The 15,906-nt window shown below is 52.4% G+C and overlaps 1 protein-coding gene across 1 annotated transcript in view; it reads right to left on the bottom strand.

Moving 5' to 3' along the window:
* SARDH (sarcosine dehydrogenase) overlaps nucleotides 1–15,906 on the bottom strand; it is a 91,026-nt gene that overhangs the window by 53,482 nt on the left and 21,638 nt on the right. Inside the window, exons 9-11 of the mRNA XM_078877830.1 lie at nucleotides 9,988–10,074; nucleotides 7,341–7,431; nucleotides 6,844–6,985 (exon numbers count right to left, since the gene is read on the bottom strand). Coding sequence (XP_078733956.1) covers nucleotides 6,844–6,985; nucleotides 7,341–7,431; nucleotides 9,988–10,074 — 320 coding nt within the window. The remainder of the gene's footprint in view (nucleotides 1–6,843; nucleotides 6,986–7,340; nucleotides 7,432–9,987; nucleotides 10,075–15,906) is intronic.

The following is a 15,906-nucleotide window of genomic DNA, read 5'->3' as shown; positions in this document are numbered from 1 at the left end:
CCTAAGAAATCCGTCCCCAGCAGGCACGGAACCGCCAGCGAGGAGGAAACGAAAATCGGCCCCGACAATTTGATGTCCCCGATACAAATTTGCGCGCGAATCTGTCCCATGATGCCCAGAGAGCCCCCGTTAGCGGCATAGAATGGGACGTTAACCGGCAGTAAGGGCCGGCTTTGTACAGGCAGAATATTGTAAATTAACTCCGAAATGATTGTCGCCGATGCCCCCGTATCGACCAGGATGCGTACCTCTACCCCGTCAATATGTCCGACCACGGCCGACGACCCTGACGACGCGGCTACCACGCGATGGGCCAACACGGACCACTGTTTGGGCTCGATTCGAGTCCCCGCAGTGATCCGCGTTGGGCCGTCGCAACGCAACATCGGCCCCCCGTTCGTTGTGGTGCGAGAGTGTGCAACGGGTGGGTGCTTTGGCCAAACATGTGTGGTGCCGCGACTCGCCGGATCATGTTGCTGGAGCTTGGGAGGAGGAGGCCCGGCGTCCCGTCGAGGCGTCGTCCCGCGCTGTCGAGGCGAGCGGCACCCCAAGGCGACATGGCCCCGAACGCCGCAGTTGAAACACCGCGGACCCCCCGGTGGAGACGATGGACGGTCGAACCGGCTTGAGCCATCCCGGGCCGCCCGTGCTCCTTGCGCCTGTTGCCGTCGGTGGTCGACGGCGTAGAGCTCCTCCGTCTGAAGGGTGGCTGCAGCCACCGCACGCCCGGCCGATGCCCTGCTGGCTTTCCGCCGCAGGGACAGAAGGTTGGCGTGAAGGAGGCGCGCCGCCTGAAGAGAGGTCATCTCGGCGTCCTCCTGTGCGACGACAGCGATGTCCAGGTCGTCTGCCAGGAGGAGGATTTTCTCCGTGACCATCGCGTCCACGCCGTCGTCGTCCATACGGGGAAAAGCCGTTTTGGCCAGCGCCAGGAGGCTCGTCCTGTATGCCAGGGGCGACTCCTTTTCACCCCGCTTGCGGTCGTAGAACTGCTGTCTGCATTCTGCAGATGGTCCATAGACCCCAGCCAGCAGTTGTAGCGCCCTCGGCAGAGTAGAACGCTTCTCTCTTGGCGCCGATGTGAGGGCGGCGAGCGCGTCGGCGTCGAGGAGCGCCGGCAGCGCGCAGAGGGCTTCATCGTCGGACCACCTTGCCATTTCTTGGTGGGCGATGAAGCGTCGCTGGAAGCCGCCCCAGTCGCCCTCTGCACCAACAAATTCTTTCAGCGGAGGCAGCCGTTGTTGCAGCGCAGCGTTCGCCTTGGAAGTCTGCAGGCTGTTATTCCCGGGACTCGGCTGTGCGTCGGCGCGAATGGCAGATGGAATCGCCTGTCGCCGATGTGATGACGCTCCCTCCGCTGGTGATGATGCAGCTGTCCCAGCGAGAGCGGTGTCGGACCCAAGGTTGAGCCCGGCCACGCCCTCTGCAGCTGCCGTAACGATGGCGGGAAATTCAAAGTTGGAGTCTTCAGAAATGGCGGGAAGGCGCTCAGGTCGACGACTCCCCTCGCCCCGTGGTGGACCACCAGCCCCCAGCCGCGTGATGTTTTCCAGCGTGGCGGCAGCGGCGTACAGTAGCTCCGCCAGTCTCTCGTGAGCCAGCCGTAGCGCGTCTGGCTGCGGCCCCTCCTCATGCCGATGCCCCGGTAGGAACGCGTCGGCCCCCGGCTGCGCCATGTCTTGGTGAGCCGTCTCGGGCTCAATGACTTCAGCAGTGTCCTCCTCCGGTACTCTGGCTCGAGCTGTCTGGCGTGTTTCCATGTCCGTAGTTCTTCTGACACCAGATGAAGTACCGGTAAGTACGCTGGACACCCAGGTTGAGGCACACGTATGTTTATTCAAACTTGTCGGTACAGGACAGCACTAGAGGGGGTAGCGGCCCCCTCACCCGGATAACTGGGGATACACCCTAGCTAGTCCTGACCTACTCCCAAGTCCTCCACTAACGGGCTAGGGGAGGCTAACTGGCCCGACACTGGTGAGTCGGGCTACGGTCTCCGGAGTCCCAGGGTACTGACCCTGGTTCACGGAACCACGCCTCTGGCTCGATCCTCCGCAGCCCTTACAAGGGCGGCGTCGAGGGGAGTCCAGGGCTTCTAACTAGAAGATCTTCCTTCTTCCTCCTTCGTTCCCAGACTGAGCCACGAGCTCTCTCTGTCCTCCCCCTTTATACCCCCCGTCAGGATCACAACCCCCCAGGCTGCCTGATGCGGACGTCGCTGCGGGCACCCCCCCCCGTGTACTCCCGGAGCTCCGCCCACTGTGTTTATTCCCCGTTGGATCCCATGCACCTACAGCCCTCCCGTAACAACCCTACACAAGTTTCAGATTTACTGCAATACACCCGTCCTTGGACGGGCAAAAAGCAAGTAGCTAATAAAACCCCACAAGGTAACTGACATTGGCCAAACAACTCAACGGTGATCAATGGCAGTGCCCCCTACTTTAACAGTTTGGCAGGATTCTCTGGAAAAGAGTCTTGAGACTCAATGAGGCTTTCCTGGGTATATACACACACCAATAATAACTAGCTCTGAATCATATTTGGAATAAAATCCAAACTAATTAATCGGCACCGTACAACAACAATAAAAAGACGAAGATCCCCTGCGTAGCTTTTTAGACCGTTTGGGTCAAGTGCTGTGAGCGAGCACCTATGAAGGCAGGCACGGTGCACCAGGGCGTGGTGTGGCCTGACCACCACGCCCGCCCGCCTTTGTCTCCCCAGTCACACACACAGATACACATTAAATCAAACAAAAGCACTTACACACTGACACACTCACCCGCTCGCTGTCTGGGAAAAGCCAGCCGTGAAGAGCCAGCCAGCAGTATTTTGTGCATCGGGTTCGGACCGACGTCAGGAATGATCACTGTTGGGTCGAGTATTAGCTTTGAATTTATTTGATTTATTTTTCATTTATTAGGTATAACCCTGTGAGCCATGCAGCTCTTGACTCGGGTACTGGGTTCCAGCCAACTGTGAATCAACGTGGGGTTGTCCAATGGAGAGGTATGAAGATCTTGGCCCGCTCACCGATGACTGTCAAAACAAACCCCCCCCACTCCCACAGCCCCCGTTATTGATATCTGTGAGTCACTTAAACTGTCTGACTGCAGCTCAGAGGAGTCGACATTTCAGTTCGACTGGCGTGTGACCAACACATCCATCGAGGAGCCAGCGAGGAGGCGACACGGCCTCGTGTGGAGAGGAGGCAACCGGGGAAAGGTCGGGAAATACGTTCCCGCGAAATCAAATTTCACAGGCTGTCATTGCAGACGGAGAGGGCATGGAGGAGAATTGGACTGAGTTTAGGGTAGAGAGGCAGGAGAGTGTGTGGAGGGGATTACAGTGAAATGAGAGATAGGAGAGTGCGTGGAGGGGAGTAGAGTGAGATGAGAGGGGAGAGGTAGCAGAGTGAGCGGAGGGGAGTGGAGTGAGATGAGAGGGGAGAGGTAGCAGAGTGAGTGGAGGGGAGGAGAGTGAGATGAGAGGGGAGAGGTAGGAGAGTGCATGGAGGGGAGTGGAGTGAGATGAGAGGGGAGAGGCAGGAGAGGGGAGTGAGATGAGAGGGGAGAGGCAGGAGAGTGCGTGGAGGGGAGTGAGATGGGAGGGGAGAAGTAGGAGAGTGCGTGGAGTGGAGTGAGATGAGAGGGGAGAGGTAGCAGAGTGCGTGGAGGGGAGTAGAGTGAGATGAGAGGGAAGAGGTAGGAGAGTGCGTGGAGGGGAGTAGAGTGAGATGAGAGGGGAGAGGTAGGAGAGTGCGTGGAGGGGAGTGAGATGAGAAGGGATAGGTAGGAGAGTGCTTGGAGGGGAGTGAGATGAGAGGGGAGAGGTAGGAGAGTGCGTGGAGGGGGTAGAGTGAGATGAGAGGGGAGAGGTAGGAGAGTGTGTGGAGGGGAGTAGAGTGAGATGAGAGGGGAGAGGTAGGAGAGTGCGTGGAGTGGAGTGAGATGAGAAGGGATAGGTAGGAGAGTGCTTGGAGGGGAGTGAGATGAGAGGGGAGAGGTAGGAGAGTGCGTGGAGGGGGTAGAGTGAGATGAGAGGGGAGAGGTAGGAGAGTGTGTGGAGGGGAGTAAAGTGAGATGAGAGGGGAGGGGTAGGAGAGTGTGTGGAGGGGAGTAGAGTGAGATGAGAGGGGAGAGGCAGGAGAGTGCGTGGAGGGGAGTGAGATGAGAGGGGAGAGGCAGGAGAGTGCGTGGAGGGGGGTGAGATGAGAGGGGAGAGGCAGGAGAGTGCGTGGAGGGGAGTGGAGTGAGATGAGAGGGGAGAGGCAGGAGAGTGCGTGGAAAAAAGTAGAGTAAGAGGAGAGGAATAGATCAACCACCCCAGAAGGGATCACGAGGCGAGGCGCCGACTGAGCCGGATTTGAACCCACACACGTCTTGATGTGAATTACGCTCTCTAACCACAGTGGCGCCTGGCCACGTGTAATGTAAAGATAATTTAATGAATTACGGAATTAATTAACTTCCCCCACCCCAGCGCCTAACCTTGGCATCACTTCAAGCTAAATTCCACACCCTGACACAACAAGCATCATGGCAGAGAGATCCTCCATCCCCTTCACAAGATCATTTAAATCCTCTTGCAATCAGCTCGGCATCTCATCTCATTAGGGCCTGATTAAATGTCAACTCAACTCGCCCGGAGCTCTCACTGCGGCTGCTCGACCCCCCCCTCCACCGCCCCCCCCCCCCCCAGGCTCCCCCATCACAAACGGGCGCTCTCTGCGTACCCAACATTGTGGCCGAGTGCCGCTGTCGTCGGAGCGTTTGACACGCAAATGAAATGTCAAGGGGTTTAAATGTTGATGCCTCGTCCCGCGCTCCCTCTCTCCTCCGGCCCTCTCGTTACCTCCGACTCGGTCGGCCCCTGCTGCCGGGAGACGTCGTCTGACCCCCCGCTGCTGCGCATGTCAGCTCAGGGAGACGAGCACCACCGCTCCCTGTCGTCACTGTTGCGTTGTTGTTGTTGTAAATACATTGTTTTGTTTTTTAAGTTCCAAGTTCGACATGAGGCACCATCAACAGTGGATGTCTTACGGACAGGTCAGTCCCCGCCATAGGAAGGTGGACCTTGACACCGTAAAGACAAACCAGTGCAGGACCAACGATCGTGTAAGCAGAGCTGCACTGACTGCCTTCACCCAACCGGGGGTATTTCTGACGGGGGGGATACAAATGCTGTATTGATGCGACGGCTTTGATCATCTCAGATTATCTGGGATATGAAAAGCAGGATTGTCTCAGGCCATCTCGGATGCTTGATAGATTAACAAACACATCAAGATCCCCTCTTTCCTCTCCCCACCCCTCCCTCGGCCTTCCCTCAGCATGTGAGTTACCTTTCCCCGCCGCCCTTCTCCCTCTCCGTTTAAATCATCCACGTCCCCTGCGCGTGGTCCCCCACTTGGCCGGGACAGCGAGTCCGATCCCCACTTCCCTGCGGACCAGTCCTGCCGCGCCCAATTCGAGTTGCCGCTCGCGGAATTTCTGTTCCCTTCCAATGGCGATCGGCGGCATCGTACTGGGCTCCCGTTGTGTCACAATGAAAATTAAAAAATCAGATGCATCAAGAGCGTCCGAGCCGGCTCGCTTGCTATGCACGCCCATGATCCAGTGCCTCGGATGCAGGCGGCTGGTGGATCACGCACATTTGTAAAATCCCCCGAGACAAATTGGCTGCGACGTGGCCAGGAGGTGGAAGTACAGCAAGTGGGGTTCGTGAACCCATCTGTGTGGACGTTAGAGAGTCTTATGACCGCACCACTGGGTATTGGGTTTCTGCCCATGCACAAAACACAAAAGGAAGTTACCAAACATCCCAACCCAGCGCAGTTCTGGGGGGAAAAGATCAACTTTGAGGCTTTGCTTTGCAGGAAACTAGACAACTTATCCGAGCGTATTTTAAATAATAAACGAAGAACATCTCCAAAACACAAACGGTGACTATAGGGAGAGTGCACGTCGACAAAACTGACGCATTAAACGCGGAATAAATACACGCACAGAGATTCAAAGGAATATTCTAAAACAGCAATAAAAACTATCTCAGTTATCTACTCCACTGAGGTGTGTCACCCCACATTATGTATTCGTAGTTTTTATGTACGGCGCAGACGTGCGCCCACTGGGTTTATTCAGGCCTCCTTCCGTTAGTCGTCGCCCCCTCCACCGCTCGATTGGCCCTTGTGAAGGTTTTCACTGATTTTGGGGGACACGTGGAGCCTGGGGCTCACCGGACCGGACTCTCCGAGCATGAAATTATTCCCGACGACCGGCGCGCCGTGACCTTTAACGGCCGCGGCGCCGCCGACTCCTCGCATTGCACCGGGCAGGGTCACGTGACCGGGGCTGGATGCTTGTTGCTTTATTTTTGTTCAAGCGAGCTCTTCATAAAGCCTTGATCCGTTGATTCTTTCGGGAAAACACGTGTCTCTGGAAGGTCAAGAACTGCAAATTTATCTTCTTGGTTCTTTCGGTAAAGTCACGTAGAAGGGAAATAATAAAATAATAAACATTATAAAATACAATTCTCACGACGTTTCGGCCACAACGCAAGCAGCCGTCCTCAGGTGAAGAACAGGGCTGTCGGAAAGACAGCATATTTTCATTCAGACGCTGTCTTTCCGACAGCTTTGGCCAATAGCAGTTCCATTGTGCATGCTGTTTATGTTTTAGCTACGGGAGGAAGCCAGAGAAACAGGACAAAACTCCATGCAGAACAGAGGGGGGGGAAGAGGACACCCCAACTCCCGCAAGCTGGGAATCGAACCCAGGCTCTTAAAGCTGCGTGGCAACAACGGTTTCCCGCTGCGCTGCCGCCCCAGCGCGAGCCGACCTTGTGGAAGGGGTCGAGGCGAGCGTTGCGGAAGGCCAGCGGCTCGTCGTGCGGGAAGACCACTGAGTAGTTCTTGGCGTACGACTCGTGACTCCGCTCGCGAATCCAGCGGTTGTCATTCGTCATGGAGCCGTGGAAACGTCTGGCGGGGCGAGGCAGGGAGAGGGGGGAACACGCGCCGCACGTACGTATAGAGGGTGCCGCAGGGGTGAGATGTATGTACGTACGTTGAACTTCTTTTGCACCGTACGTAGCCAACCGAGCGAATCGGAGGTGCGGGGGGAAGGACAACAAACTAAACACAAGAATCAGTTCTAAAGAAATGAGTTTTCAATCAAGATTTAGAAGTGCATAGCTCCAGTGGTTTCCTAATAGGTGCAGGCGATATTCACGTATCTGACCTTTTCACATATCCGCCCACAGCCTCAGGCCCCAGGGAATCGGATATGCGACGTTGTACTGCATCGTCTCGCGTGACAATGCGTTGCGTTCCCTACCGTATGTCGTAGCTGAACATGTCTTTCTCTGGGCGTCCGTGAATGATCCAGTGAGCCAGCTCCTGGCCACAGCCACCTCCCAGCATCATCCCTTCGCAAGCATCAACGCAAAACGCGCACCGCACCACACCACGCATCAAATGCACCGAGTGGCGGTGATGTCACCACGGCTCCATACACCGAGTGCCGCGGGCTCACCAGCAAGAGATCACGTGACAGACCCAGGTGTGGAGGGTTAAGAGACTCCAGTGACTGGGAGATTCGCCATCCTACATTGCCCACCACTCGTTGTGCTAGCTGCACATCCGAGGCTGCTGCCTGAGTGACCGGACGCTGCAGAGGGCTCAACATTTGCCAGCGTGCCTGTGGCTATGCTGCACTTGACCTGTAATCCAGCACTGTGGAGGTGAGGGTTGGTGCATCACGCACACACCGGTGAAACGCCATCTCCACCCGTGGGAGTTGAGGTCGCCATCTTACGGTGTGGCCAGGATGTGATTGCAGTATAGCAAGCGGTTAAATTTCCACCTGTGCAGGGATTGAGGGTAACTCCCCTCATCAGTGTGGGTCTTCTCCAGGTACTCCGGTTTCCCCCCACACGTATGAGACGCTCATGAGTGGAGTTGGAACATCATGTCAATATAGGACCACAGAGCTTGAGCAATTGTTGGTGTGGGTTCTGGCTGCCTTCGTGCGCTGTATTACAAACTCCACGAATCTCTGTGATCTCTGGAGGGAGACCTCCTCTTGTCCACACGGAGACATGGGCACTCGCCTGAGTTTGTATTTTACACATTTGTAGTGATACACTTTGAGACCCTATGAGTAGGAAGCACTCTATTAAAGACTTCGCAGGGTACAGGGGTAACTACACTTCAGTGAGGACAGCTAACAGACTGCCTGACTGACAGAGAAGGTGAACACGGCCACGGCGACTCCAGCAGCACGACGAGGGATCCACTCCAGACGCTCGGGGTCCCCTCTTCTCCTCCTGGCGTGGCCTCGCTCCGCCCCCGGCCACGCCCCCTTCTGGAACCTACTCGTGGGTCCCGGGCTGACCTCACGTGACCCCTCTCTCACCTTTGCCCTGCATCCCTCTCTCTCTGCTTATCACGTGACCTGCTGACAGACAGGGCTGCTGCCACCGCAGATCGCCTTCTCTGCCAGCAACCAGCGCTATGCTCCATAGTGACCCATTCCATGTCACTACACGTTTACCAAGGCATTACTAACCAGTTCATCTGCATTAATACATTTCCACGATTAACTATTTTAAGACATGCCTCGAAGTTTTCTGCCTTACGTCCCAAAAGTAAATTCTAAATCTTGAGACGATTCGTTCTTGCACAGTGCAGTTCATCGCGAGCACAACACTGTATCTAATTTTCCTCTTAAACTTATTCCCACAAGTGACATTTAATGAGCAATTAAAACTTTTAGCTTGGTCGAATATGAACGTAAGAGGCTACGATGAATCAAAGCTTCTGCCTCAATTAAAATTAATCTCACTGAAAATTTTAATTCTGTTTCAAATATCATGCCAAAAACATGTTCACTTGAATCCGTTCACTCTTTATGCGTATCTTCACTGAATGATATGTAAAACATTTATTTTTATTTTCAAGTAAACATTTGGGGCTTCTGAGGATACACATTTTACTTCGCCTGCATTTTGAAAAACTCCTCTGTGATGCAAGACCCTGTTGAATATTACTGGAATGCACTTGTTATTAAGTTTCAACTCTATTCACAGATGTATAATAAGAAGACATTTTACTGGTAGGAACCCACTGGTTCCACCAGCCCACAGAGGATTATTGTGTCCGTCCGTCGTGAAGGGAGGGGCTGGGTGGGGAGGGAGGGGCTGGGTGAGGAGGGTGGGGAGGGGCTGGGTGGGGAGGGTGGGGCTGGGTGGGGAGGGTGGGGCTGGGTGGGGGGTGGGAGGGGTGGGGCTGGGTGGGGAGGGGCTGGTCACCCCGTGGTGCCCTTATAAAACTCAACGTTTAACCTACTCATGCTGGCTTGTGCCCGCCCTCACAGTCGGGCATATTTGCGGAATACACCACGCCGCCGTTGACCCTGGCCATTGACCGAGCAACCCAACGTTCCTATTAGCTCCCTCCGCAGGAATGTGTTTTTTATTAAGCGCACAGTTTTTGTTCCTTTTCAGAGAATGAGTGATTTAGAGGCACGGGGAATCACAGGCGAATGGGAAGGCAATGCAGAACCGGGTGCCAAGAATGTCCCAAGCTCTGTAGTCCTAGTTTGGTTTGTTTGACAAACTCGATTTAATGAGTCGATTATAGACGCGGGAGTAAACTGGAGAAAACCTGGAGAAATTCGCATGTGCATGTGGGGTAAACGCACAATCCCCATACAGATGGAAACAGGTGGAAATAAACCCTCTTGCTGTGCTGCCATCATACCCTGGCAAGCCAGGAGATTGTGACTTTGATGCCACACGGGTGGGGCATTTGTGTGATTAGTTTCACGAGTTTGTGTTATCCACCAACACTCACTGCCTCCGCAGCGCTGGACTACAGGACTGTACGAGCCATCATGCTGTGGTTCATGTGTGCACGTGAGTGCATGAGTGTGAGTGCATGAGAGTGAGCGGGAGAGAGATGCAGAGCTTGAGAGTGCTCACCTGCGCTGTTGAAGCCGCAGCCAAGAAAAAATCCACGCACTTCCGGCGACTCTCCCAGCAGTGGCTTGTGGTCTGCAGTGAAGGATTCTGGGAGAACACGTGCACAATGTTTCACAGCGTTAAAGCAACAAAGTCCCAAGTGGCTCACTCTTTCACACGAGCACGTGGTGGTGCTGGTCTCGAAAAAGAATGCAGCAATACTGAGCCCGTGGTGGAAATTCCACATTGCCATGTCCAGAGGAAAAACACTGTCAACTTTTCACAAAGTAGAAATCTTTTGTATTATTATTGCAATTTTCCCAATTCCAATTGTGTTATGCCGTTAGGTCTTGAGGCGAAATGCCTGTTCGGAACTGTCTCAGAGCGGTGCAGCCCCTTTGTGTCAGAGATTGGCCCACAGATGTAGACGTCACAGAGCTACCTCTGAGACCCCTTCTTCAAGTGGCCTCTGGTCCATATAGTAGAGCAGTGGGGGGCAACCTGCGGCCCGTGGGTCTCCACGTGGTGGCCTGGTCTAGGGGTGTCCAGGGTGAAGCTCCTCGTGGTGGCCTGGTCTAGGGGTGTCTCCAGGGTGGAGCTCCACGTGGTGGCCTGGTCTAGGGGTGTCCATGGTGGAGCTCCACGTGGTGGCCTGGTCTAGGGGTGTCCAGGGTGGATCTCCACGTGGTGGCCTGGTCTAGGGGTGTCTCCAGCGTGGAGCTCCTCCTGGTGGCCTGGTCTAGGGGTGTCCAGGGTGGAGCTCCACGTGGTGGCCTGGTCTAGGGGTGTCCAGGGTGGAGCTTCACGTGGTGGCCTGGTCTAGGGGTGTCCAGGGTGATGCCTGAGGTCATGATGATGAGTGCACAAGCACCACGTCAAGCTTGCGGCCCACTGAGGTGAAGGAAGGCTGCTCACGTGGCCCACTAACTAGTCTAGGTTGCCCATCACTCAACTTACGGGTAGCACTTTTCCACTCACTCTGCCATAAATGAGAAAATCATTAAAAGGTATTATTTGGGTCTTTGGGTAAAGTCACGTAGAACAAAATATTTTTTAAAAAAACTACGACGTTTCAATCGCAACACAAGCAATCGTCATCAGGTTTTTTGTTCTATGAATTCCTGCTATCACGAAAGCTTTAAGTCAAGATCATTAAAATATTTTACCAAACTCTAAAGATACACAAAACAGCACTAAAAGCATAAGTAGCAATGAGCAAACGCATTTTGTCCCGGGTACTGCAAATAAACACTTCCAAATAAACACTTCCAAAGACAAGCGCATGTTGGAACCGCGTTACGGAATCTACGCGTATCCGTGATCCTTCTCCCTCGTTTTGGTTTCCATCTTCCACAAAACAGCGTAGCAGGGCTGAGGACTCATCACGCCTGTGCATTGGTCTCTAGGTGGCCCCGAGGGATGATTACGTGGTGACAAGCCGGCGCACGCACACACATGTACGCACGCACGCAATGATCTGTGACATTTAATCTGGCCAGGGGAGTGCGACGTTCTTTAATATCCATGCAATGTGACCAGCCCACACCGCTGAGCACACCCAGAGGGCACGGTTTCGCCTCTCAGCGCACCATCCCTGCCATGGTGCCCCATATCCTGATGTTCCTGTGTCGTCATTAGAAGGGACGATGGTCGACGGTCAACATTAGTCACGGAGTGGAGGCCAAAGGGACTGGACGCGTCCGACGGGACGTCTGCCGGCGAGACGGGGCGATGAGACTCAGCTCTTGTGCAGGTGTGCCGCGTTACTACGGCGAGGGTCGTGCGAGGTGACGGCAGCTTGGGGGGAGACCGTCATCCAGCAGTGGATTGCACACGGCTGATTATGACGATTGAGTTGTTGATTCAAGCTCGCTGACGATGATGAAACTCTGCGAGTGGTCTTTGAATGGCGCGTGGACTGCGTTGACAGTGTCCCCCACTTGCGCCACCCTGCCGCCCAAAGTCGATACGGCAAGAAGGGTCTGTGTTCAATTCCTGACCGGGGAACCTTTGTGCGTGTAGTGTGTACATTCTCCTATTGATCTCCTATTGTCTCCTCCGAGTTCTCCGCTTTCCACCCATAACTAAAAAAGAAAACCATACAATGTAGCTGATACTGGGCAAAAACAACATCCCGATGCTGCAAAATGACACTGAAAATTAGCCTACATAGCTCATCGGATTCTTCCAGTCTAAATAATTATTCTGATTCTGACTAAATTGGGATTGCACACAGCAGCCAGCAACATTGCCCCGGACTGAAAAACTTGACAGGACCCTCCTGACAAAGAGTCTTGAGACTCGGCGGGGCTCGCTCGGGTAAACGAGCGCAATAACAAGAAGGGTGGTGAACTACATCAAGCTGGAGACGAGGATGTAACAGTGGTCCTTGAAGGACACGCTGACTGTGTCACAAACAGGAAGAAGTAAAGTTTCAAGTTGATTTTGTTGAACCGGGTGAGGGCTCATGAGAGCAGCGTGAATGCCATCAACAAGAGTGACTCGGGGCACGAGTGTGTGAGCAGGGGCACGTCGGCCGCTCTACGTAGGGTCCCAAATGAGCAATTTGTGGTGCAATTTTTCTAAATTTGACAAATGCAGACTCTGGTGCCAGCACACGGTGAGCCCACTCCTGCATAACTACACCAGGGGATCTCCATCGTCCACTGTGAAGCCTACGGCGGGTCGTGTTGTTATGGTTCACGTGCACATCGCAGTAATAACCAGGGCGGCCGGTGAATTCGAACCGTGAACCTCTGCAACAAGCGGCGAACGCCGCTACCAAACCTTCATAGCGACTGAACGAGGCAGCAATACTGGCTACAGAATGGGACCCATGGCAGAGGTGAGTTATATAGAATCAGGAGTTGAGTATCCGAGTAAGTTACACGCTGAGCTACGCGGCTCTGTTTCAAGGGTGACTCGGCCAGCAGACAGACACACGGCAGCAAGAGTTACACGTTAATAAATAAACACGATATAAAATATAAATTAAGCAATTAAAACCAAAGGAATTTACCAAACAATTCTGTAGTTGTGCATTGTTTTGACCTCAATAATGTATAAGAGAGTAGAGAGATGGCAGAGCGGCGATCCTCAGAGAAGAGACTCAAGTTGGTTCCAAGGCCTTGCAGCAGCAGCTGCATGAAACGCTTTTAAACCAAGTAGCGTACGAAATCTAGGAATCGTGAATAATCACACACACGTCGAAGATTTTTTGGTGGATTTCGGTATTAATACATCTGATAAATAAAGTACAGATCGAGATTTGAAGATTTCGTGACTGCAAGGATGTATACCTTGTTTTTTTCGGTAAAGTCACGTAGGTAAGAAATAAAATAAAATAAATGAAATTTAGTTGCTTTCATTTATTTTATTCTATTTTTTATCTACGTGACTTTACCGAAAAAACCAAAGAGTATAAAGTACAGATCTTTGGGTAATTGCCTTATAAATGAATATCGCTCATGAGCTCGCAGCAGAATAGACACGTGATGGTGATCGAGATGTCACTCCTTGGAGGAGAGTTGTCGACGGTGCAACAGTGGTGGGAATCTGGCAGAAAGAAGGGAGTGATGGCTGCATCAACGGCAGTGCCCGAGATGACCTCTTGACCTTGCTGCCTATTGCGCCGCGTTATTCGACTTGTAATCACATCACACTTGTGCTCCGGGCGTCGAGGAGTCAGAATTAAATAAATGAGGCTTGTGGTGACCTTTCCGATTCCACACCGCAATCTATTCACCAGAGTAATTAACCCACCGCACACAGGTGCCTCAGCCCGGATATAAAATTTTAAAGACGCCCACTAATAAACGAACGTGCCAGGTAAACCACAGGTAGTAGTAAGTTTATAACAGAAGCAGCTGCGTGCCAACGAGTGAGCCCACTGAGTTCCTGGTTTTTTTATTTTAGGTTTCAGCCGCCCACGATAGATTTGGGTTGTCCGGTGTGGGCGGCGAGCTGATAGCCACAACTCAGTCGCCCGGTGGTTGCGCGGCATATTAAATTCGGTTAATCACCAAATTTGGCAATTTCTTATGGAGAACTCAAAATGACACTTTGATCTCTGCGTAACATTCTTTACACGGGTATGGAAACGAATCTGAGAGGTCGTCCGCCTCGGAGATGGTGGGATCGTGAATGGTGGCGGCAATTTGGAGAGGGGCCTTAATCCAATTGTGGATTGCCCATGCCTGCTGCTGCTGCTGATGATGATGATGACAAATTGATGTGGTATCTCGTGTGGATAGGAGGCAATTGAAGTAACTCCAGGGCTGTGTTTGTGCCATCATCTTTTAGGACCATTGTCTGACACAAAATGACTAAACTATTTTACTTACCAAGTAAAGCCCACTGGGCTATTAGCTCTTTATTAGTGGCGACCTGGCCACACACTATATAGTTCGTCAAAGTGGCTGATCTAATAATAATACTTTAATTTTATATAACGTCATTCAAACTAATAGCATCCAATAACGCTGTACATTAATTATATATAAGGACCAAATCCTATATACAGCCACTACCAAGCAAATGAAAAGCCTACTATCAAGCAAAATAAAATGAAAAAACTAATTAAGAAATGGCACCAAAACAAGAAGCATCGTATCTGTAGCAGCCAAATAATCTCAACGTGTGTTTCGAAATGTGGAGGGAAAACCCAGAGGAACCCGGAGAACAATCTATGCGACCCACGTGGGGAGAGAGAACACGCCGACTCCAAATATACAGCAGGCAGCTGGGATGGAACCCGCGAACCTCCCGCGTACCGGGCGAGGGAGATAACATCTCGCCACAAGGTGATGCACTGCCCAGGGTCAAAATTTCCTTCGGGGGGAAATTGTCATTTGGCACGACACTAAATTATTATCGATAATAGGATCAACGTAATTACGTTTATAGAACGCTATGCCAGAGATAATGGGTCTCACTGGAACTTGATCTATTAAATGAGTCGAGCCCAAGATAAAAGCATATCTCTGTCATAGGAATGTGGAATTTCGACCACTGGGTCAAGTTTACCAACAGAGATGCACACCACCACATGATCGTGGAAACAAGTTTAGCTTTACATTTATAGTAATTTGATTTGGTATTTGTGCTATTCTTATAGCACAAGGATGTCAAGAAGGTGCTGTGTCACAGATGGATAAAGTCCTCCCTTAGGGGGGAGGAGGAGGGGGTGTGGACATTGCTTTGTTGTTTTACCCGAATCAATAATTTGCAATACATTATTATTTTTTTCAAACTTGGACAATTTGAACCGTGACGCCGGCACACATTGCCCACTCTTCTTCGAACAACGTCACGGGATCTTTTAGCGTTGCCTGTGAAAGCAGAGGGCGTGCATTTCTTTAGTCAATACACTCACGGTATTAACCATGGCAGCCGCTGGGTTCAAACCACGAACTCTGCAACTTAGCAGAAAACGCGCCACTATTCGACCACATCACTGCCGAAGTACAGTCTTTGGATACTGAATCTCGGAGCCACTGGGGCAAAGCTACGAGCTCAAGGACCACATGCAGGATGTGCCATCTACTGGCCAAGAAGGCCACGTTCCCGTGCGCTCTGATCAAGTGTGGGAGCATCGCCATGGAGTGGGGAAGCCTTCATCCAGCAGCGGATTAGCAATGGGCTGCAGAGAATGCCGGTCCGCAATCGGAAGGTTGAGAGTTCAATTCCTGGTTGAGGGTTCACTCAGCCAATCATCCATCTGTGCTCGATAAAATGAGTACCACTTTGTGTGGGATAGGCTCGCCCCCACCATAGGAGTATGGAGCTTCCACCATTATCTCAGGGGTGTAACAGGGCATGAGTACTGTCATAATCCTCGTTCGAACAGGAAATCAGTGTAATATTGCATCGTCATTATTGGTCAGGCAAAAATCCTCCATGCACTGGTTTAATGACAGGTGGCTGAAACCCGAATTTGAA

This window comes from Lampetra fluviatilis, chromosome 49, assembly GCF_964198595.1.
Source record: "Lampetra fluviatilis chromosome 49, kcLamFluv1.1, whole genome shotgun sequence".
NCBI classification, from domain to species: Eukaryota; Metazoa; Chordata; class Hyperoartia; order Petromyzontiformes; family Petromyzontidae; genus Lampetra; species Lampetra fluviatilis.
This window is presented reverse-complemented; position numbering and strand designations above follow the sequence as displayed.